We start from the raw sequence: 24,945 nt of genomic DNA on the forward strand, positions 1-24,945 counted from the left end.
CTGCCCCCTCTTCCCTTCCAGCAGAATTGCTTTTTCTTGCCACTTTTGTGCGAGATAATTTACCCCATTCTATCTCTCCCTCTCTCAATATATTCCTCTCTTATCCCTTAATTTGATTTTGTTTTTTTAGGTATCATCCCTTCATATTCAACTCACCCTGTGCCCTCTATGGGTGTTTGTGTGTGTCTTTTCTCTTCAGCTGCCCTAATATTGAGGTCTCATGAATTATACATATCATCTTTCCATGTAGGAATGTAAACAAAACAGTTCAACTTTAGTAAGTCCCTTATGATTTCTCTTTCTTGTTTACCTTTTCATGCTTCTCTTGATTCTTGTGTTTGAAAGTCAGATTTTCTATTCAGCTCTGGTGTTTTCACTGAGAAAGCTGGAAAGTCCTCTATTTTATTGAAAATCCATATTTTGTCTTGGAGCATGATACTCAGTTTTGCTGGGTAGGTGATTCTTGGTTTTAATCCTAGCTCCTTTGACCTCTGGAATATCATATTCCAAGCCCTTGAATCCCCTAATATAGAAGCTACTAGATCTTATATTATCCTGATTGTGTTTCCACAATACTCAAATTGTTTCTTTCTGGCTGCTTGCAGTATTTTCTCCTTGATCTGGGAGCTCTGGAATTTGGTGACAATATTCCTAGGAGTTTTTGGGATCTTTTTGAGGAGGCTATCGGTGGATTCTTTCAATTTCTATTTTACCCTCTGGCTCTAGAATATCAGGGCAGTTTTCCTTGATAATTTCTTGAAAGATGATATCTAGGCTCTTTTTTTGATCATGGCTTTCAGGTAGTCCAATAATTTTTAAATTATCTCTCCTGGATCTATTTTCCAGGTTAGTGGTCTTTCCACTGAGATATTTCACATTGTCTTCCATTTTTTCATTACTTTGATTCTGTTTTATAATATCTTAGTTTCTCGTAAAGTCACTAGCTTCCACTTGCTGCAGTCTAATTTTTAAGGTGGTACTTTCTTCAGTGGTCTTTTGGACCTCCTTTTCCATTTGGCTAATTCTGCCTTTCAAGGTGTTCTTCTCCTCACTGGCTTTTTGGAGCTCTCTTGCCATTTGAATTAGTCTATTTTTTTTCCCTTTTCAAACTATGTTTATTAAGAAACAGAAACAAACAAATAAGGTTTTTAAAGTTGTATTTGTACAATAAGATAGTTATTGGTTTTGTTTTGTTTTTTTTTCATAAACTGGCAGTTTTTACTTAACATTTATGACATAAACATTCCCAAGATAGTTAACTTTCATGTAAACTCAGCTATGCTTTAAAGATGAACAAAAATAATGAGAAAAGTAAAATCTGTGGGGAAGAAAGTTGGCTATGTTACAAAGCACACCAATTGCCATGTCAACTCCAATTTTTTTCCCCAAGGAAACCAATCTTATGAAATACTGCAGAAATGATACTTAAAAGTGAACTGTATTAGGAATTAAAATTTAATTACCACAGTTCAAAGGCCTAACGTTAAGAATACCGGACAAAACAAAATATGCAATTTTTTAAATAAAACTTGGAAGAAAATACATAGAACAAGTAGAACAATAGTAGAAAACTTGAACTTCTGGCTCATGTAATTTATCAAAGATAACTAATAATATTTAATTTTTAAAGTAATGTTAATAGACTTTCTTTGAGGAAATACTGACCTTTTAAAACATGTGGAGCAACTAAAGATACTTTGGATCACATATTGAAAGTTCCATAAGAAGAAAGCTAACTGGTAAATGAAATGAAGAGGTAATACAGAAGGAATGTCAGGGCATCAAGCAGTAGCTGGAGAGAAAATTAGGAAAACTAAAAAGCACTGTGCAAGAGAACCAGAGAAAGATAATTCTCCCTAGTTGATAGGTATGACCAAACTGTATAGCTATACAGCAAGGAAAAATGTCAAGAATTAAATTGATATAAAGACATCGGCATGTTTAGGAAGAGAAGCCTGCATTATTACAAGAAAAAGGGAACCACTTAACAAATGAGGCCAGAAAAGGATAGGAGTTAGAGCCCCAAAAGAATGTCAGTAGTAACATTTAAGTAAAAGGATGTGGCATAAAAAGTACAAGGATGGTAGAGCCAAGAGCCACCAACACTTTCAGACCAATTGCTTTCTTTCTGTTCACTTCAACATCACAAAGGTAACTGGATTAAACAGAAAATTCTATTTCCTCCAAGGAATGATATCTGGAAGCTTTGCAATAAATGGGCGAAGTTGTTATCTAAGGATGCTGTTTGGCTATAAATAAGCATCCTTGGAACCAAATCGTAAACACAAGGAACTAAACACCTATATAGCTAACACTGTGATGCCTGCTCTGCAGTCACGAGGTTTAACATAAAGTGCTGAGTTCTTAAACATTACAAACATTTCAGGTAAGTGGAATAATAATATCCACCCCGTCCCCCTGGTATATTCTTTCAGATGAGTGAATAGACAGGGGAAGAATGTTATTATTTCACTCACAGAACATGTTTAGGAGGGTTTCTCTTTTTATGACTGAAGTCTGATTGCCCTATTCCTTGAACCTTATCTTAAACTTTCATTTTGAAGATGCTACTCCTGAAGAAAGTATCTATCACAGAAAACATGGCAGCGGTAGGCTCAGCAAAGAAAATATTTGGATCCATCTTTGGTTATGTTAAACAGACACATTACTGAAGGACTCCAGACATTTAGTGAAAGTCACTGTACAAATACTTTCATTGCAAGTGAGGTTCCTTCAAAAATCTTACATATCATTCTCACCCATAACTACAGAGTAAGTACTAAAGTCAAATATAGTGATGAAAACTAGGTTACAAGAGCTGTGGAAGTTAAAACCACAACCAAAAACCTTCACTTTACAAAATCAAAATGAGACACGATTTACAAATTGATAAACTTGTTTGATGTTAACATTGGAAAATGTAAATCTTAATTATTACTTTTATTCAACCTTTACCATAGCTCCAAAACTACCTTTTTCTTTCTGTGCGGCTCCTTCACTGAGGTCAGCTAAGTTCGTCATGCTGTCACCAGGAATCCCATTCAGTGCTTCGTTATACTGTTCAATACTTTTGTTGGCTTACTGGTGACACTCTTGCAGTTGGGAAAGCTTACTTCTTGCCTGATTAATTTCTTCTTGTGTTGATTTCAAAGATTTAATTATTGTTTCCAGTTGAACTTTCCCTGCTTGGATGCTCTGTTCTAGTTGGGTTTCTTCTTGTTGCAATCGGTTCAATTCCGTTTTGGCCCTATTCAGGTCATCCTCCTGCGATTTTAAATCCAATTCCTGAGACTGAATCTGAGTTTTCAATGATGAAATCATCTGTGTTTCTTCCTGGCATTTTTGCCTTACATCATTTAGCATATCTTTAAGTTTAGCTTTCTGCTGGTCCATTTCATCAAGGCGATCTTGAGCATCTTGTTTCTGGGCTTCTAATTCTTGCAAATTACTTGTTTCTCTGTCTAAATCATTCTGCAACTCCTGCACTTCACTGTCTAATGGCTTCTTCCTTTTCTCGAATGTCTTGTTCCAAGGAATATTTCTCTCTTTGCAGCTGAGCAATCTCCTGACTGATATCATCAAGCTCTTTTACTCCTGTGAACTCCCCTGATCCAAGAGTGCTTGAACTATCCTGAAGAGGAGTGCTTCTTTCTGAGGGAGCGATCATGTCAGGGGACAAAGCCTGAGGAGGATCGATTCCTTTATGAACCTTTTGCTGAATGAAATACATGGCTAATGCAAACTGCTCCTTGCTTAGCTTTCCCGTCTGCCTTGTATCGGCCAGGGCCCATATGTGTGCTAAGAGACTCTGAGTAAGGCCCGAGTGAATAAATATTTCTTTCACTTCCTGGCCACTCACATAACCATCCATGTCCAAGTCAGTTTTCAAGAAAATCTCATCAAATCTCACTTTATCAGACAATGGTACCACCCAATTCACTGTTGGCTGGGTTTGTTTTATGCCATGTTTGGGAGATAAGCTTCCTGTGCTGTTCAGACTATTCACACTGCCATGGGAGGGAGTTGAACGCAGGCTATCTTTGGGTGGGGGACTTGCAGGAAGAACAGGTACAGCACCAGGAAAAACGTTTTTTTCTTTTGGAGGGTGGTATAAGTGACGGTGGAAGTACAGAGGGAACTGGTTCTTTCTCAAGGGCTTGATATACTAGGTACATCGCCACAGCAAATTCATCTTTGTCCAAATGTCCATCTTTGTCAATATCACTGAGATCCCAGACCCTGCCCAGGATATCGAGAGGTAGCTTGGAGTTCATCAGAACTGGTTTTACTTTGTCTCCAGAAAGCAAACCATTTATAGGTAAAAGGCTTTCAAAAATTCCATCAAATTTTGCTTTCTCTTCCACCCTGACAGCCCAGTGGGACTCTGCCAAAGGAGGTGTAACCAATAAAGGACTGCTAGTGTCATGAAATTTTGGAGGAGGAAGATTCAAGTTTAGGCTGCTCAAGTTAACTTCATGGCCATTTTGTGCACATGCTATTAGTCTCAGGGCAACATAGAAACCCTGTTTGTCCAAGAAGCCCTTAACCTCTGGATCTGCCAGATCCCAAATCTTTCCAAGAACAATGTCGGAGAGACCTGACTTTTTCAGAAAAAGTGCAGCTTCACCAGCCCCAACTCTCCCTGTGTACGTTGGATCTACCTGTTTGTAATATGACTCATATAATGGATTTCCAGTCGTAAACTGCTGGGAGAGTGGAATGAGCGGAGCCGCCATCTTCGCCCCGCTCCGGCACCGACCCAATTAGTCTATTTTTTAAGGTGTTATTTTCTTTAGCATTTTTTTGGGTCTCTTTTAGCAAGTTTTTGACTTGTCTTTCATGGTTTTCTCACATCACTCTCATTTGTCTTCCCAGTTTTTCCTCTACTTCTCTTTCTTGCTTTTCCAAATCCTTTTTGAGCTTTTCCATGGCCTAAGACCAGTTCGTGTTTTTCTTGGAGGCCTTTGATATAGGTTCTTTACTTTGTTGACTTCTTCTGGCTGTATGTTTTGGTCGTCTTTGTCACCAAAGAAAGATTCCAAAGTCTGAGTCTGAATCTGAGTCTGTTTTTGCTGCCTGTTCATGTTCCCAGCCAACTACTTGACCCTTGAGTTTTTTGTCAGGGTATGACTGCTTGTAGAGTAAAGAGTACTTTGTCCCAAGCTTGAGGGGCTGTGCTATTGTTTTCAGAGCTATTTCTGCACAGCAAGCTCAGCCACACCAGTGCTCCTCCTCCCCCAAGAACCACCAACCCGGACCGCGACTCAGATCTAAGCAGGCTCTGCACTCCTGCTCTGATCTGCCACTTAATTCCTCCCACCAGGTGGGCCTGGGGCCAGAAGCAACTGTAGCTGTAGCTGGAAGCAGCCTCAGAGCTGCACCACTTCTACCTCCCCGGGGTGGTGGCTGACTGCAAACTCCTTTCGCTCTGTCCCTGCAGTTTTTCCCACTAACGTTCTCTGTTGTCTTTGGTGTTTGTGGGTTGAGAAGTCTGGTAACTGCCACAGCTCACTGATTCACGGCCCTAGGGCCTGCTCCAGGTGGACTTCCAGTCTGGTCTGTCGTGGTGTGGCTCATGCTGGGCTGTGCTCTGCTCCCAGCATGGTGCGATAGACCATACCCAGCTACCATCCGGGCTGTCCTGGGCTGGAGCCCTGCTTCCCTCTGCTATTTTGTTGTTTCTGCAGTTCTAGAATTTATTCAGAGCCATTTTTGTAGGTGTTTGGAGGGTTCTGGGAGAGTTTTAGGCAAGTCCCTGCTTTCCAGCTGCCATCTTGGTTCCGACCCAAAACTCAAATAAATTTACAGTCTAATGTATTTAGGAAGTACAGAGCTAATTTGTTTGTTACATGAAAAAATAAAGTTAAGGAGTTTTTCGTTTGGAACAGAAGTAGAGAATTTTTTGAGCCAGAAGAGACTTTATAGATGATCTTGTGTATGCTCTCTGTGTTCATATGCATGTTGAATGTGTATAGACAAGAAGGAACAGAAATCATATAAACTAAAGTGGGGGAAAAGAGACTCCACAGATACCTGTGTGTGAGCACAGAATGGGAATGAGTTTGAGTTTGTGTGTATGTGAATGAAAGGGAATGCCACAATATTGGTTCCTGGGTTGTGTTTTGTATGTTATTTTTGTGGTAGACCTACACAAGCCTAGAAACCAGTGAGTAAATTTATGTTTATGTATGTGTGAGGAGAGGTAGTATGTAGAACTGGAGACTGTGTGTGTGTGTGTGTGTGTGTGTGTGTGTGTGTGTGTGTGTGTAGAAGAGTGGTGGGTGGATAAAGGAAGAGAGGGGTCTCCATTTTTACATTGTTCCTACTTGTATTTGAGCTTCTTGCTAGAGTAGGTAATGAGACCACCTGACCTTGAGGACAGAGAAATAGCATCTTGGAATCCAAGGACTGATGAGAGCCTCTTGTGGAAAAGTTGTTGGATTCGAAATTAGAAGACCTAGGTTCAAATCCTACCTACTTCTACTCAGTGGCTTTTGCCTTCGGCAAGTTATTTGACTTCTCTGGGCCTCATCTGAATATCTCTTAGGCCTCTTCCATCTTTAGACCTATGATTGTTTCTTGTTAGCAGCACTTTTAAGTAAACTGCATCTCAGCTTTCTTGAATATTGTAAATACCTACACAAAAAGTAAAGAAGAAAAAAAATCATGTAAATGGAATCTTATCTCTTACCTCCCTCCATCAAGAAGCATTCAATGTGTAAGGGTTAGAAATAGAAGATATAGTTCCTGCCCACTAGGAAATTATAACCTAGTTTGGGAGATAGTACAGATTCATTAAAAGATAACTGTCATATAAACTGAATCTTTATAAAGAAACTTAAATATGTTAGGGAAATTTGCTACTTAAACTTTCAGAGAAATCTTTGTGAAAGAGGACTCATAGTCACCTCCAGTTGCTTTGTATATTTGATTTAAAGTGGGAGCATACCTGTATTCTCCCTATAGTTTTCTCTTTGTATAGGAAGAACATTTACAGAGTAAGTGTAAGATAAATTGGGGGTGGCACATTAGTAGTTCTGGAAATCAGGAAAAGTTTTGGGTAGAAAGTGTCACCTGAGTCGTTTTTGAAAGAAACAAGGGATACTAAGAGATGAGGTAAGATGAGAGAATACATTCCAAGTGTGGCAGACATCCAGTCAAAGGCAAAAAGACAGGCAATTGAATATAATATCTTGTGCAAGGAATAGCAAGAAGGCCAATTTGGCTGGCAATAGGAATACTGTATGATAGAGTTGGAAAGGTAGTTTAGGGCTTAGGCAGTGAAGGATTTTGAAATCTGAACAAAGAAAGTTATATTTGATCCTAGTTACAATATGGAGGCATTAGAGTTTACTGGGTTAGGAAAATGATGTGGTCAGCCTTGAACCTCAGGAAATTCACCTTGGCTGCTGTGTGGAGAATAGATTATGTGGGGAAAAGACTTAAGGCAGGAAGACTAATTAGTAGGATAATGCCTTTGTCCTTTGTGATGAAGACCCATACTAAGATGGTGGATGTGTGAGGAGAGAAGGGGATAGTTAACATTCTACCTAAGTGTGTGTGTGTGTGTGTGTGTGTGTGTCTGTGTGTCTGTCTGTCTGTCTCTCTGTGTGTGTGTGTCCATCCCTGTGTGTGTCTGTGCCTGTCCATCCCTGTGTCCTTCCAGTTCTGTATGTGTGTCCACATTTGGCTTACGTTTATTATGTTGATCTGTTGGTTACCAACCCTGTGTAGGAATGTCCCTGAGGTTAAGTAATTCTTGATCTGTGGACTTTGCTTGAGCAGGGATATGTTAGAAGTTCAGATTTACTGAAGATGAAGTTTAGTGATGGTTTACAATGTGATAAAGACAGATAAGGAATTTTGTTGGAAGAAGCCCTTTGCCGAATGATAAATGATACACAGACTTTTCAGGTCCAATCTAACTGATCAGTGGGGTTTTTACTCTACACTTCATACAAATAGTTTATACTTAAACCCCTAACATCAGAGATGGAAGGTAATGGTTTAAGGTGTAGACAGGGGTGTGTGTGTGTGTGTGTGTGAAGAGAAATTTCAATCATATCAACTTCGTGATTGTGGTAAAAGTAACTTTGGTGCATTATGCTATTTTATTTGTGTTTACACATATACTTGGATTTGATTTGCAGTTCAGGCAAGACCTAAATGTTGTCAGAAGCAACTATTACTTCTGAGGGTTTTAGTTTTGTCACCCTCTTCTCTTTGCTTCTAATCTGTTCAGTCTTTGCTATTGCTACAGACTAGGCCCTTAACTCTTCCAGGCTTGTCACAGTTTATTACAGTCATCAGGTTAAAATTGCCTCCAATTAGGAATATAGGACTTGGAATTAAAAAGAACATAGGAGATCATCTATTCTATATCTTCTTTTTTCTTTTTGACAGAAGAACCTTGGGATTCTTTTTTTTCCATCTCTCCATATATGAATATTCATCAGTACATTGTATTGATGTTTTATATCTTAATCATGGAGTAAATTTGATATATGGAAGATAATTTTATCTTGAAAGAACAGGCCATAATAGGAATCTAAGGAGATGTTTTTAGTAGAAAGAGGGTGACCTTGGTCATCTTGGGTTTTCTGGGGGGGCTGTGGAGAGCCTTATAATGAAAGAATAAATCTGCTCTTGGGCTCTTGTCAAGTAAAATCCTAGTTTGCTTGTTGGGTAATGGCTAGGAATGAGAAAGTTAGTAAAAGAGATGGGCTTGAGAAGAAGCAGAATTTAAAAAAAAACATTGATGCCTTTTGTTTTTGCATTTACATTCATTTGGATATATGCACTATTCCCTTCCCGTCTCACCCCACCTTTAAATTATTACAAAGATTGTTTTTAAATTCAGAAAAACCAGTCACTGACTTTAGTCTGATAACATATGTAGCATTCCACCTCCATAATCTCCTGCTTCTTAAGTGAAGAAAAATTGGTACAAATACTCATTCGTGACAAATTGAAAAAGAAAGGAAATATATTTTCCATTTATTTTATGATAAGCCAGAATTCCTAAACCCAGCATGAAGGCAGAATGGAGGTTTCCACCTTATGACCACAACCTTCCACTAATATGATTGCTTAAGGCCACTACCAATACCAGAATGGTTTTGGTAGGCAGCCAGGTGGTGCATTGGATAGAGTGCTGGGTGTGCTGGACCTAGAGTCAGGAAGATCTGAATTCAAATGCGACCTCAAACACTTACTAGCTCAGTGATTCTGGGCAAGTCACCTTACTTGTTTACCTCAGTTTCCTCATCTGTAAAATGGGGATCATAATAGCACCTACCTCCCAGGGTTGTTGTAAGCACTGAATGAGATAATAATTGTGAAACATTATAGCACAGTGCTTGGCACATAGTGCTATATAAATATTAGCTATTAATAGTGGTTTGGATGGGAAGAAGAAGGGATGTGGTCATAGTATCAGATTTTAGTGCCTTAGAAAGACTTATGTTCCAGATAGCTCCTTAAAATTTCTCAGAGTAAGCAATTCTGGAAGGCTAATCTACTTGGAGAGATGAGAGTTAATAAAATGAGTATGATCAATGTTATAAGTCTCAGAACTCTCAGAATTGGGTATCTGCTGTCTTTTCTCTTCCTTGGATTTAGAAGGAAAGAGGGGAGAGGTGATAACAGAATGAGGGACTACGGTAGTCTGCAGACCACAGAAACTTGGCCTAGTGGTCTGGCATAACAGAAATTTACCTTCTATTTCTTCTACAAAACAATAAAAATTGTGCCAAAGAGCTGTATTATGCCCAGTTTACTTAATGCTGTGATCGTATGCCTATTAAGTTTCAGAACTAGGACTCAAACCAAAATAATCCAAAGCCAGTGTTCTTCCCACTTCCTCTGATAGTGTTATCAAGTGACACAAAAGGTATAATTGTCTTCCTTGTTGATTTTTAGGTATAAAGATGCCCTCAAAATAGCCTAATTTAATTTCCATTAATAAATTACAAGAAATCCATCATGAATGTACCTGACTCCTTTTTTGAGGTATTTGCTCTCTAAGTGTGTCCTACCTGTGGAATAATGAGTTTAAATTTCACTATACGGAAAGATATAGTTCCGGCCCTGGCTCCATCTTTGAAAGTTAAGGATAGAAAGGATTTTAGCCCCAGAGATGATGAAGTGTGTTAAGTCAATTGTGATGTAATCAGATGAACTCAATAAAATATTTAATTTTAGAGTAAGGAATTACTTTTTAGTATAATTGTCACTTTATTTAAATACAGATAGTCTTAAACGAAATTGCTTTGTACTTTGAGACTGATCTGAAATGTTTGAATTCTCAATTTGCCTTAAAAACCTTATGTCCTTCTTAATTAAGCCTTTAGATTTTAATATGCCATTGATAGCTATTTTGATAATAAATTAGTAACCTTACCCAGCATGAAGCTCTAGTTGATCTGTGGTTTAAACAAAGTATAGCACTCTAAAAAGGAAAATTAATCACATAATTTTAATAAATTCTTTATATTTTTATAAATACAGACCTAACTCTAAAAATAATTTTGATTTTCTTTAACAGAATAATAGCTATCCCTCAATGACTGATCCCTACCTTTCCAGTTACTATCCACCATCTATTGGATTTCCTTACTCACTCAGTGAAGCACCATGGTCTACTGGTGGTGATCCACCTATTCCATATCTCACCACTTATGGACAGCTTAGTAATGGCGACCATCATTTCATGCATGATGCTGTTTTTGGACAACCTGGGGGTCTGGGAAACAATATCTATCAACACAGGTTTAATTTTTTCCCAGAAAACCCTGCATTTTCAGCATGGGGAACAAGTGGATCCCAAGGACAACAGACTCAAAGTTCAGCTTATGGAAGCAGTTATAGTTACCCACCTAGTTCTTTGGGTGGTACTATTGTTGATGGACAGACAGGATTTCATAATGACACTTTAAATAAAGCACCTGGAATGAATAGCATTGAGCAGGGAATGGTTGGACTTAAGATTGGTGGAGATGTGACAACATCTGCAGTTAAGACGGTAGGATCTGTTAACAGTGCTGTAATGACTGGTGCTCTTTCTGGTAATGGTGGATCAAGTGTAAACTTACCAGTTTCAAAACCAACATCTTGGGCTGCCATTGCCAGCAAACCTGCAAAACCACAACCTAAAATGAAAACAAAAAGTGGACCTATAATTGGAGGTGCTTTACCTCCACCACCTATAAAACATAATATGGACATTGGTACTTGGGATAATAAGGGGCCTGTGAGCAAGGCTCCTGCTCCCCAACAGATTCCATCACCTCAGTCTCTCCCACAGCCACAACAACAGATTGTTCAGCCTGTTCCAACTCAGCCTCCTCCTTTGGCCCAGACACAATATCAGAACCCTCAGCAGCCACCCCCAAACCGTTGGGTAGCCCCTCGAAACCGAAATGCCGCTTTTGGACAAAGTGGAGGAACCAGTAGCGATAGCAACTCTACTGGAAATGCCCAAACTAATTCTGTTCCAAGTGGAGAATCACACCCTGTCCTTGAAAAACTGAAAGCTGCCCATAGTTATAATCCTAAAGAATTTGATTGGAACCTTAAAAATGGACGAGTGTTCATAATAAAGAGCTATTCTGAGGATGATATTCATCGTTCCATTAAGTACTCCATTTGGTGTAGCACAGAACATGGAAACAAACGTTTGGACAGTGCTTTCCGCTCTATGAACAGTAAGGGTCCTGTCTATTTGCTCTTCAGTGTCAATGGTAGTGGACATTTTTGTGGAGTAGCAGAGATGAAGTCACCTGTGGACTATGGCACTAGTGCTGGTGTCTGGTCTCAGGACAAATGGAAGGGGAAATTTGATGTCAAGTGGATCTTTGTCAAGGATGTGCCCAACAACCAACTTCGACACATCAGGCTGGAGAATAATGACAACAAACCAGTTACAAACTCCCGTGACACACAGGAGGTACCCTTAGAAAAAGCTAAACAAGTGCTTAAAATTATTTCCACTTACAAGCACACAACCTCCATCTTTGATGATTTTTCTCATTATGAAAAGCGCCAAGAAGAAGAAGAAGTAGTGCGCAAGGTAAATTTGTATTTGATTTCTTAGTTTTCAGAAAAGATAAATATGCCGTCTAAAAAGGGGAGAAGGATAGAAATGGAAATGACTATGTAATTGTTGGTATGAGTAATCCAAATTTGAGCACTATAATCATGAAAATCACCAGGTTGGCCAAAGGTTGAATTTTTTTTTTCTTTTTTTTTTTGCCACAGCAGCTCATACTATCTAAGTTAAAGAGTAGTTGTGATCTGAATCAGTGGAGGGCATATCCACACCAATGCAGATCCTTGAAGTATTAAAGTACAAGTCATGAAAATAGAAAAGTCAATGAAATGTCAGGTATTGTAATGGCAAACTTAGGGAGACCTGATGGTTTTCTTTGGTTTAATAATCATAGAAATTCAGTAGTTAACCTCAGAGGCTATTCTAGTACAGTAGTACAAACAGAAAAAAAAAATCCAGCATAAGGTAGCATCAGTACTGCCATACGTGCTTAAGTTTTGTGGAGAACTTCCACCTTCTAGGGATTTGCTAGACATTTTCGCGAGACGTTAATTTATGAACTAAGTAATTTTCAGTTTGGATTTTTAGCTATCTTATTCTGATTGTTGAGAAAAGTGATAATGTGCTTTGCTTTTAAGGGTTTTGATTATAATTTGAGGTTTTCTTGGTTGGGAATAAGTGGGAGGGCTGGAATATGGTGCTTTTCTTTTATCCATGTCAAAGCAGATGAAGATTTAAGATAGAAAAATTGAATTTGACTATTTACTATCTATTGCCATAAACAGACTTGCTCATGAGTAACAAGCCACTCTCATTTCTCCATTCCTAGGCTAATCACATGTAATTAAACTATTTCATTTTTTCTTGCAAAATTTTGGAATGGAATATAGATTTGAATGGGAATTTGACTTCATGTGGCCTTTACTTTTTCTAGTGTTCTAATATGAACAGTAGTCATTTCAACACTTCTCTACTCCATTCATCGATTAAGAACTTTCATTTGTTCATCTACCTTTTAATCTAACTCATTTCCATTGTTATAAGGGAAACATGGGATTAAATGACTAAAGTGATTGTGCTATGCAAAATAGCTTTAATATGTTTGAATAATTTTTAGGATAAGACTGCATGGATGATCAAAGCTGGGGTCCATGAGCAAGCAAAGTGACATGCTGGTGATGTAGTATAGTCATTCATGTGTGATTGTCTCCAATCTTCAGGCTTAATTTTTCAGGTATGGGCAGTCTACTAAGGGAAGTCCTGTTAGATCAAGCTATTCCTGACATCGAGGATAACACATTCTTAAATTTTTATTTTAAGAAAATACTTATTTATATACAAGTTAAATAAATTTGACAGTTTACTTTTTTTGACATCTGAGTGTTTGAGTACTTGCACGGTGTGTTTGTGTGTATAATAGGGAAATGATGTAAAAGAGACAACTTTTAAAATAAAACTATTTGTAGTTTTATTTAATAATAGTAACTTCATGTCAGTATTCCATTTGAAGTAAGGGATAGCTTGAAGGGGTTGAACTTAGATGGCCTCTATAGTCCCTTTCAACTTTAATAGCTGACAGTCGTATCATAAAAAGATGGTATTGTTCCTAGGTGATGCTCAGATCAGGAGACTTTTGACTCTTAATATATCTATTTTATTATAATTTTCTAATTGAAGGAAAGGAGCTCTTATTATATAATTTTATGAAAGAAAATGGGAGCTGGGAGAGACATATCTATATAAAATATTTAAATTCTATGTAAACTTTGTAAAGCTTGGTTTCATTATGGTATGCATGACCTTGGCTAAGTCATTTAATAGCTATATCTTAGTTTACTTCTCTGAAATGGCTCTGCTAATACCCTTACTTTTTCTAACCTTCTAGAGATGTGAAGTCTAATGAAATTATATAAATTTTTTTAACTCTTCTGGCTTTTGAGATCAAAGGTGCCGTACACATAGACACACACACAAATACACACCTCACATAAACGCACGTATATACATGTATATGTATGTGTATATATGTAGTATGCTTAGTATGAAAGTAGTAATCATGCTTTAACTCTTGTTTATTTAGTCTTTTAAGGTTACAGAGCCTTTTCACTGAGTCTCAGAGAAGTTCAATGACTTGCCCATGGGTTAAGCATCTAGTAAGTGTTATTGTATATAAATAATTTTTGTTAAACCTGAAAAATGCATTAGGTCAGGCTTTATTGTTTATTTTAATGACCTGTCTCCTTCCTTAGTGCAGAAGTTGGCAGTACTTCTTTCTTCTAGTTGTTTCCCTTGAAGTGTATCAGAAAATGGAAACCAATTTTGGTATTATTCTAATTAAGCACAATCATTAAGGCAAATCTAATCTTGCTCTCCACCCTCAGCTTATCTGTTCTACTGCCTTGTTAGAACAAATAAATAAGAATTGACTAATAAGTGTTTTTTTCAAAAACTTGTTAAAATTTTCAGAAAGCTTAGATCGTTTTTCATCTCAGAAACATTCAGTAGTTTTAACCACATGGTATAAATATCTTTTGAACTTCTTAAAATGCATGTTGGAAGTTAAGAGACTGTATGTATATTTTAGGTAACAGGATAATACCAGTTTAAAGATTTAATTAAGAACTGAAAGTTTGATATATTTTCATGTTGTATTTAAATTTGGTTTTCCAAAATTTTATTTCTATGGATTTCCGGTAAATAGTACATTCTTAAATATGGAGTGAACAGAAATGAAATAATTGGGACAGGGAAAAATAATTCTTATCCTGGTTGTAAAATTTTGGTATAATTCTAATTTAGTTTTACTCAGTAAATTTAAATGGTATTTGAAGCTGCCTGTGCACTTGGGTTTTTGTTTTATGCTAAAATTAAAATTTTGTGCTCATACATATAAAACAAATTTCAAAAATTTCAACTTTAAACTATCAACTTTTATAGACTTGTAGTATGATATAGTGAAAATAATTTTAAAGATACTCTAAACTTTCGTAAAGCGTTCAGCCGTAATGCCAAAAAGTGAAGAAATTCAACTTTGGAATTATCTCTAATTCCTTAGTAAAGCTACTGGGTACTAGATTTGACAAAATAACTATGGACAAGCAATAAATGACTCTTGGATTATCTTCAGTCATATTGTATTTAGATTATTGAAAACTTGAATGTTCAATTTAAGTATAAGATTGCACCAAAAAATTCCTCATCCACATTTCAAACTCAGGTACCAATCATAGGTACTACTGACATGAACCAGTTGAGAGCATATTGGATCATCTCCATAAAAATAAGGGTGCAATGTCAGAATAACAACTTTATAACTGAAAACTGGGGAAAGGCAAGAGAAAGTAAATTAAGAGTAAGCAGAAAGAGTAAGCTGAAATGTTCATTGTTGAGCATTCAGGTAGTAAGATCGAATCTACCTTCTTTTGTCACCATTTTACTTATATAGAAGAGATAATACTTAACTGCTTACTGGATAATGATTTTTTGGTGATTATTTGTACCAAATGAACAAGAGATATATTAAGTCAGAAAATTGAGTGAGGCATTATATTACAAAAAAGGAAAGCTACATATTACAAGCGTGAAGGTTAATAATGGTAGGGGAGAAAGAGAAACTGTTTGCTTTGAGAGGAGCCATCATTCTCATAGGAAGAAATGACTTCATTTCTTAGGAATATAGTACATGTTGTAGAGTTAAATAAAACATCATTATTCTGCTCTCATGGTCTAGACTTGGTTAATTTTTCTAAAGAGGTGAAGTTAGAGGAAATTGAAACCTTCCTAGATATGTGGGCTGTTATTTATCCCAGTATAAAACTCCAGATAAGGCAGAATAAAGAACATTTTCAGTAAAATGCTATTTATATGGTACCGTATTTCGCATGTATAATGTAAGTAACTGAAATTAACAGAAGACTTTACTATGTTTAAATTATACTTTAACAAGCCTAGGTTTTGGGGGATTTTTGGGTATATTTTGGGGTAGGAAATAAAGGCTCAGGGTTTATACTATTAGTATAGTGCTTTTCTATACAACATGATTAGCAGTTTCATTCTTGGAAATGGAAGTGTATAAGAGCTATTTTTTCTGAGTCGTCATAAATAATTTATTTTTAGAATTGGATTTTTTACTCAGTACTTAAATGCTGTGCTGAACATGCCAAGAAAAAATTAAGAATTGTTTCTAGACAGTTCCAGAACTAGTTGGTTATACTTTAGCAATAAAATGAAGTTGTTTGAAAGAGAATGTAAATTGGCATTCTCTTTGTAATGCAAGTAAACTGAATAAAATGTGAGTGAATATAATACATAAAGGAATAGTTGAGTGGAAGCAATGGCATTTTCTCTTTACAGTGTTAGCAGCTCTTTTAGGTACAAATAATATTAGCATTTTTCCCATACAAAATGTCATTCATATTTAATCAGATTTCAGGTTAAGAAAAGCTTGATCACTTAAGCAAATAACCCTGTTAACCATAAATATTAAATATTTCTGCTTGCAGAAAAAGGTTTTGATGGGTCCAAACTGATTTTTTAAAGAGGAAACAGTTTAGTTTAACTACAAAACTAACCTGATTTGACCAGTATCACTAATTTTGTCTTGGGTCTTTAAATGCAACTTATAGCTTGACATATTGGGAATCTGTAGTTTTAGGCATTTAAAGGGTAAAAATTCCAGTAATATGGTAGGTAAATTTTGTCATGGTGGGTAAATTTTATGTTTTAGCTTTTTAATAGACCTATGAAGTATATAATGTTTCAATATATTTAACCTTCACTTATTTTCTTTTTTACAGGAACGGCAGAATCGAAACAAACAATAAGAATAAAGATAAACTAGAACTGTTCACAAACTCAACTATGAAAAACTAAAAAATGCTGGTGCTGTATCTAGGCATCATGACTGACTAAAGCTTTCAGCTCCAATGCATCTTCTTCTCATGCAGGGGAAATTAAGTTGTTTCATCTTTAATTACTTTGTAGATTTTTTTCCCCAGGTGGATCTGCATTAATTTGTATTTTTTCTATGTACAATGCTCTAGAACCCATTAATAAAGTTGTATTTTTTTTAAGTCAGCTATTAATCAGACTGACCTAATAAACTATAAGATAAGCATTCTTACAAAACAAAAAATACAGGCCTAATGCTTCCCAAAGAATTTTTTTTTTAAGTTTTGGCACAAATTATGTTCTTTTTCTTATATTCACAATAATTTTATATATCTATAAATATGAGCCGTCGTATATTCCCCCCCTTTTACGGTTTTATGGCAAACATAATAAACCATGCATTGTTTTGTTGTGTAAAACATTATTAAAATACTTTATCTTAAAAATATGAAATCAAAAGGTAAATCAGATCATTTTCTGCAAATGTTATGCCATTTATTTTGTCTGTGATAATACTTCTAAAAAGCCGGGATTGTCAGTTTCATTTTTTACTAAATGGGGAAAAATTAAATTTTAAGTTTTCACATGCTGTGGAAAATTTAGATTTCTTTAACACAAACAAAAGAATCCCTTTCAAGTTCTGTTAAGCAGAGCTTTTGAGTTCGTTTGTTATACCATATCCTGCAGAGAATATTACTTTCTCACAGCCATAATTGCTTTATTGTTTATATAGCTTAATAATAATAATAATGATCTGATACTATCAACATTTCAGGGTTTTTGAAAATATGTTTTAAACCTGGTTCAGCTTTCAGGTGTTCTTAGTTTATTGCAGACATTTTTAATTTTTCCCCTTATTCCTTACTCAAGACTCCTAATGCCATTTTAAGTTTTTATACCAATAATGCTGAGCTTTACTGTAGGAACTAATAGGATGGAAAGTATGATGGATTATGCCTCAGATGTTTAAATTTGGCAGTGTATATGTCTAATTTTTTTTCTGTTGGATGAGTAAAAGAAAAACTTTTAAAAACTCAATTTGCTGTCATGTTTTTGTGGAATGAGGGAACCATGGAAGAACTCAACACCAAATGGAATTGGAATTAAGCATGAAAATGGTGCTCATGCCTGTTGCTCTAGCCCACTGAATCTGCACGTGTTTATTGTAGAGGATCTTTATGTATTAGAAAACAACTATCTTCTGAAAACTATTTACTCCAAAAGATCCTCTGATTTTAAAGTTTAAACTGTATCATTTAGACTTGTATTTAGTACGTATAACTCTTGTCTCTAAACTATTACTGCCTGTATGGAGTAATGGACATCAGATTAACTTTTTTCCTCTAGGAGAATACAAGCCTTAATAATAAACAATACCTATTTAGCAAGTTTGATGTCATTTCATTTTTTCCCCTTGAGTGGGGTAATATTTTAAAATTCAAATCCCAGAGCTAATTAGTGGTATCCTTATTTCAAGAAATATTCCTTTGTGTCAGTGGTTCTTAACTCTTTTTTGATAGGTTTTTCCTGGGTAATCATCTTAAGTGCCTATCTCAACTGCTTGGTAGAGAGTTGTAAAGCATGAGGACTAAAGAGAAATTAATGCATTTTCTTTTGCTTATTCTGTATATTTAAACTTTTAAAAGAAAAATCATAATAAAATGGTGGTCCACAGAATTCACAATATTTACTGTGAATCCAAATAATAAACCAGCTCTTATTAAGAACTTATCCTTGAGGGGAGGGATTGTTTTTGTCTTTCCATGTATCCCCAGTGCTTAGCTCCTAGTGTCTGGCATCTAAGAAATCTACTTAATCTTATCAAGGAAGGCTGTTGGAGTTTGAGTACAGGATGACATAGCCATATTTGCATTTTAGGAGTATCACTTTAGTGTCTGTACAGAGCAGAGGTTCCCAAACTTATTTGGCTTACTGCCCCCTTTAAAAAAAATTACTCAGCGCCCCGCTGGAAATCTACTGTCTTTAGTCCTTTAACACTTTTTAAAAATTCGTGTCATTTTAAAAACTATATAAATTTTTTAAAATGATGCATCTTAATAATTTATTATAAATTTGTGTTTTTCCTGCATTGAAATTTTGACGACACAGTATTGTGTCATGTAACGATATAGCATTGTATTGTAAACAAGTCATTATACACACATATTCCTGAGAATGCATGCAGAACTTCCTGACAATGCACAACACACTCTCCTGCCAACACTTGCTTGTTAAGACCTGTTGGTGGTGGATCAGTGGAATAGGATAGGAATAGGATGGAGAAGTCAACGACTATAGCAATCTACTCTGATAAACCCAAAGAGGCCAGCTTCTGGGCTAATAATTTACTATTTCACAAAAACTGTTGGGAAAATTGGAAAATGATAGGGCAGAAACTGGGCATAGACCAATATCTTACACCATATACCATAATAGTCAAAATGGGTTCATGATTTAGGAATAAAGGCTGATAATATAGTTTGGGAGAGCAAGGAATAGTTCCTTGAATCTGGAGATTGCACTAATGTAATCATACCCCAAAGAAGTTACTGACATCAAGAAAAGAGCCAAATGTGTATAACTAAACACACAGCTACATTATTTATGGTATCAAAAACCTGGAAACAAAATGTTTGCCCAGTGATTTAAGAGGGCTGAGCGAACTATGGCATATTTTTGTAGTAGATTATTATATGGTAATATAATTGATGACAAGGATTCAGTGAATCATGAATACTTCTGTGAACCCATAGAGCAAAGAAAACTCAGAACAATATACCCACAGAGTAAGACAAAATGAACAAAACCCTAGATGATGATAAAACTCATGCTTGGTTTATTCAGAAAGGCAGCTGGAGTTGGCTCCACCTGGATTGGGGTATCTAAGTCCGATTGTCCACCCTGCTATAGAACTTCACAGCCACCTGATAGCTACTCATCAGCCAGAATCAATCAACTGTCTAGCAAACTACTGGTTGTCTGGAATCAGCCTCCTATGTCTGCAATTTCTATTCCCCAAATTTGAAAAAAAATGGGGATCCAGGGATTTCAGTGAGATGGAAAGTACACCTATCTTGAACCATTTTTTTCCTCTGTGAATAAGTTTCACTAATAGCTTTCACCCAATAATCCTTGTAGTCAACTTGAAGTGTGCAACTTCGTTTCTGGTCAAGTATTCCCCAAACGTGACTAGTGTGCCCTCCAAATGTCTTTGCAGTTTACATTTGTATTATGAACTATAGTCTTAAAACCAATTACAGAGGCAGAAATGTTACGCATGAGCTTGAAGCAACTTAGCATCCTTTTCCTTTACTAAAAATGCCCATTATCAATGACTTGAGTAGAGTAGAATTAGAAAGATTTGGGTACAAATCCAGCTGAAGATGCTCACTAACTGTGTGGCCTGCGGAAATTGCTCTCTGCTTCAGTTTTCTTATCTGCAAAACAAGGGAGCTGGACTCAATAACCTCTAAAGATCCCTTCTAGCTCTAAATTTATGAACCTGTGATCTAGGCAAGATTTCAAGATTTTCTGCAAGATTGGCATGAACTTTGATCAAAGTTCTGTATCATTCACCCCTGCTAGCAGTGATTGGGGGATTTTTGTTTCACCTGGGCCTAGACTTGATTTACTGTAGTAATTCTCCTTGTCTTCAACTTGGAAATCAAGCTTTATTGCTCTCTACTTGCATCAGCTCTGGGTAATCCCCATACCAATCACCATCAGAAGCCAGCTGTGTATTACTATTGACACTAGCTTGCCACTGTTACTGTGTCTACAATGATGAATTATCAATCCGGATCTCTTCCTTGGTAGTTTAGACACTGTCAAAAGATTCCCTTGGGCACCTTGAAGTTAATGTACTGCTCTTGTACTCTTTTATTTTAATAGATTCTGAAAAAGCCAATGAAAAACCATTTTTAGTTCCATTCTTATGGCCCATCCTAAGAAAAAATAATCTGCAAACTATAGGCTGATGAGCTGCACTTCATTTTCTGACAAAATTCTAGAATGCATTATTAAAGAAATGACTAATGAACATCTAAAAAAGGAAATAGCTATGGCAAGGAGCTGGAAAGTCTGGATTAAAAAAAGACTGTGCCAGACTTGATTTTCTTTTCTTTTTTGATAGGGTTACTAAACGCAAGGAAATGCTGCATACTCTACCCAGATTTTAGCGAGGCTTTGATAAAGTATCTTATGCTATTCTTTTTGAAAAGGTGAAGACATGTAGCCTATAAGATAATTCAAAATTGGATGAGCAGCCAAACTCAGAATAGTCATTGATGTTTCTGTGTTATCCTGGCAGGAAGTCTATAGTGTGGAAGCTCCAAGGATTTGTGCTTGGTCTGTTCAATAGCACAGGACCAAACAGCACATTTTTGTCAATAACTTGGGCGAAAGCAGAGATGGAATCCTTATCAAATTTGAAGATGACCCAAATCTAGGAAGAATGCCTAATATAGAAATTTACAGGATTAAAAATAATCTTCACAGCCTATAACATTGTGCCAAAGCTAATAAGATGAAATTTAATGGGAATAAATGTAAAGTGTTAAATTGACCTCACAAGAATAAAATGGAGGAGGTGTAGTGAGACAACTCTTGAAAATTTGAGGAATTCTTTAGTGTACCATAAATGCAATACAAGTCAATACTGTGATATGGCAGCCAAAAAAACAATTTTAGAATATATTGAGAGAGAGAGAGAGAGCACTCCAGGAAAAAGGAAGTGATTGTCCTGGAAACAACAGCTTAGAAAGGGAATTGATAAACTGAAGGATGTCCTGAGGGAGGCCACTAGAGTGGGGAAAAGCTTTTCAGTTTATACCATCTGAGAATGAACTGTAGGAACTGGGATATTTGTCTTGGAGAATTTGGGGGAGGGGATGAAGAAGATGTGATAGCTCTCTTTAAGTATTGAAAAACTGGCATGTGGAAGAATAATTACTCATAGCTTGTTCTGTTTGGCCCTAATGTTTTCCATTTTTGTCATTGTATCCCATTGCTTAGCACAATGCCTTGCACATATTAATCATTTAATAAATTAATAAGCAAAATCATTTAATAAACATTTAATAAATGTTTGTTGCATTGGAGCTGGGGGACAAAGGTAGAGACTCAAAGAGGTAATTTAGGCTTGAAATAAATAAGATCTTCCTAACAACTAGCCCTAACAAAAAGTGAAATGGGATACCCCAGAAGGTAGCGGCATTTCCTTCACTGGAGGTTTTCAAAGACAAGATGGCCTGATAGGTGTGTTGTAGTGGGGATTATTTTTCAGGTATAGGTTGGAGATCCCTTTTCACTCTGGAATTCTTTGATTCTTTGAAAATATTCTTCTGTATGTCTCATGGGGCTTTAGTTCCAGGAGTCCTATCAATTTGGCTAAAAGGAATCTCAAGTCGCATGCAGTAATATACAGCCTAACAGCTTGGAAAGAACCTTATGGAACTCAATCCTTCCTTGAATAGTTTCCTTTAGGATAATTTAGATCGTAGGAGCTCTTTATTATAAATATAGTCAGCTATTTTTTATGTGTGCTTAATTTTAGTCTGGCTTCCCTCTTTCCTTCCAGTATATTTCTTTTTTTTCTACACTGTCCCCCCACCCCACCCCGCCCCCTTTTGCTTCTGACCAATGTCTTCCTTAATCTGCCTTCCTTCTTATCACCACTTTTTTTCTCTTAGCCCCTTGTATTGGTAATTAAGGTGGGCCTTTTTTTTTTTCTGTTTCCTCTTTTAGAATGCTAAAGTAATCAAGTGCCTTTGATTACGTCTTGCTAGATGCAAAGCCCCAGGCCCACACCCTTTTGCTGATTAGGTGTGAAGCCTTCCAGGCCCTAAGAAGGGTATATAAACTCAGAGGTTAGCGTTTTTTGTTTGGGACTCCCACTCACTGGAAGAGTGTTGATGTGGAGACTCTGGGTAGCTGCTGGAACCTCGCCCCCCACCCCCCACCCCTGCTTGAAAACCCAGATATTGGTACTTCTCTGGTAACTGTATATTGTGATTTTGTCAGACAGAAATCTGTCTATTGATTCATGTTTATTTGCTCTGTTTATATAATGTATGTTTGTAATTTCTCTTTGTATTTGCTCTGAAGTTCAGGTTGCTGGCTTTTCCTCCTGAATTAAGTGAATGATATATGAATGTTTAATTAAAGTGAGATTGTTAACCCCTTAAAGTTGCTTTCCTTAGAAAAGCAGATCAAAGAACTTGTCCTGGCAGCCCTCCTGTGTGCTGGTGTTGTTGGTCTTACACAGCCACAGTAGTGGCAAGCCAAATTGTTGTTGCACCCCTTCCCTTCCTCCCTCCCTGATGGGTAAGAAGAATTTTTCAACCCAACTGTGTGTGGGTGTGTGGGTTGGGGGGGGTGTATTTTTTTTATTTCCTTGAACCAGTTCAGATGAGAGTGAGATTCAAGCATTGCCCACCCCCATTATCTCCTCCATTGTAAAAACTCTTCTTTGTGTGCCTCTTATGTGAGATAATTTTCCCTACTAATCTTCTGCATCCTCCCACTTCATCCCTTTCTCACTCTTCCATTTTCCTTTCGAAAGCACCCAATATTTTGGACTCATACCCATGCCTTCTATCAAATAAACACCTTTTTTTTTGAGGGGGGAAGCCAGGGCAATTGGGCTTAAGTGACTTGCGCAAAGTCATATAGCTAGTAAGTGTGTCAAGTGTCTGAAGCTGGATTTGAACTCAGGTCCTCCTAACTCCAGGGCCTGTGCCCTACTCACTGTGTCACCTAGCTGCCCCTAATAGACACCTTTAAGTGCCCTAATCATGATAATGTTCTTAGGGGTTGCATGTATCATTTTCCCATATGGGAATGTGAACAGTTTAACCTTGTTAAATCTCTTATGATTTCTCACTCATATTTGCCTCTTTATGCTTTTCTTGAGTCTTGTGTTTGAATGTCAAATTTTCTATTCAGCACTGGTCTTTTCATTGGAAATTCTTGCAAGTCCTTTATTTCATTAAACACCTGTCCCTTACCCAACCCCCCCCCCCCACCCAACCAGCTCCCAGATTATCCTTAGTTTTTTTAAATTGTAATCCTAGCACCATTACCTCCCAGAAAATCATATTCTAAGCCCTACACTCTTTTACAGTGGTAGTTGCTAAATCTTGTGAATCCTGATTGTGGCTCTGTGGTATTTGAACTATTTCTTTCTGGTTGCTTACAATATTTTCTTTCTGACCTGGAAACTCTGGATTTTGACTTTAATATTTCTAAGTTTTCATTTTGGTATTTCTTTCAAGATGTGACCAGTGGATTATTTCAATTTCTATTTTGTTCTCTGGTTCTAAGATATCTGGGCAGTTCTCTTTTATAATTTTTTGAAACATGATTTGTAGGCTCTTTTTTTGATCATGAATTTCAGGTAGTCTAATAATTGTCAATTATTTCTCCCTGATCTGTTTTCCAGGTTAACCACACTTCTTTTTTTTTAAACAATGATTTTATTATTTAATATTTTAGTTTTCAACATTGATTTCCACAAGATTTTGACTTACAAATTTTCTCCCCATTTCTACCCTCCCCCTCACCCCACTCCAAGATGGCACATATTCTGAATGTCTGTTTTTAAAACTTTGAGTTCCAAATTCTCTCCCCTCTTCTCTCCCTGCCCACCCTCCCTAAGAAGGCAAGCAATTCAACATAGGCCACATGCGTATCGTTATGTAAAACCCTTCCACAATACTCATGTTGTGAAAGACTAACTATGTTTTGCTCCTTCCTAACCTATCCCCTTTTATTGAATTTTCTTCCTTGACCCTGTCCCTTTTCGAAAGTGTTTGTTTTTGATTGCCTCCTCCCCCTGTCTGCCCTCCCTTCTATCTTCCCCCCTTTTTAATATTCTTCCTCCTTCTTTCCTGTGGAGTAAGATACCCAATTGAGTGTGTATGGTATTCCCTCCTCAGGTCAAATCCAATGAGAGCAAGATTTACTCATTCCTCCTCACCTGCCCCCTCTTCCCTTCCTACAGAACT

General features: G+C 36.8%; 2 protein-coding genes across 5 annotated transcripts in view; one reads left to right on the forward strand and one right to left on the reverse strand.

The window, feature by feature from the left end:
* The window catches only part of YTHDF1 (YTH N6-methyladenosine RNA binding protein 1), a 30,361-nt gene extending 12,034 nt beyond the window's left edge, over positions 1-18,327 (forward strand). For 2 of the 4 annotated variants that reach the window (XM_036749465.1, XM_036749461.1), the window contains 2 exons: positions 10,547-12,070; positions 13,167-13,245. In XM_036749465.1, the coding sequence (XP_036605360.1) occupies positions 10,547-12,070; positions 13,167-13,217 (1,575 nt within the window). In that variant the 3' untranslated portion in view covers positions 13,218-13,245. Of the gene's footprint in view, positions 1-10,546; positions 12,071-13,166; positions 13,246-14,129; positions 14,204-16,845 lie in introns of those variants that run through there. The other 2 variants (XM_036749464.1, XM_036749462.1) reach the window with 2 other exon arrangements.
* Positions 2,941-4,753, reverse strand: LOC118841811 (epidermal growth factor receptor substrate 15-like 1). Its single transcript, XM_036749460.1, is given in 3 exon segments — positions 2,941-3,490; positions 3,492-4,088; positions 4,090-4,753. Coding segments are annotated over 3 exon segments (1,794 nt in total). The 5' UTR covers positions 4,737-4,753.
* Positions 18,328-24,945: the final 6,618 nt, after the last annotated feature.

This window comes from Trichosurus vulpecula, chromosome 3 (assembly GCF_011100635.1).
Source record: "Trichosurus vulpecula isolate mTriVul1 chromosome 3, mTriVul1.pri, whole genome shotgun sequence".
NCBI classification, from domain to species: Eukaryota; Metazoa; Chordata; class Mammalia; order Diprotodontia; family Phalangeridae; genus Trichosurus; species Trichosurus vulpecula.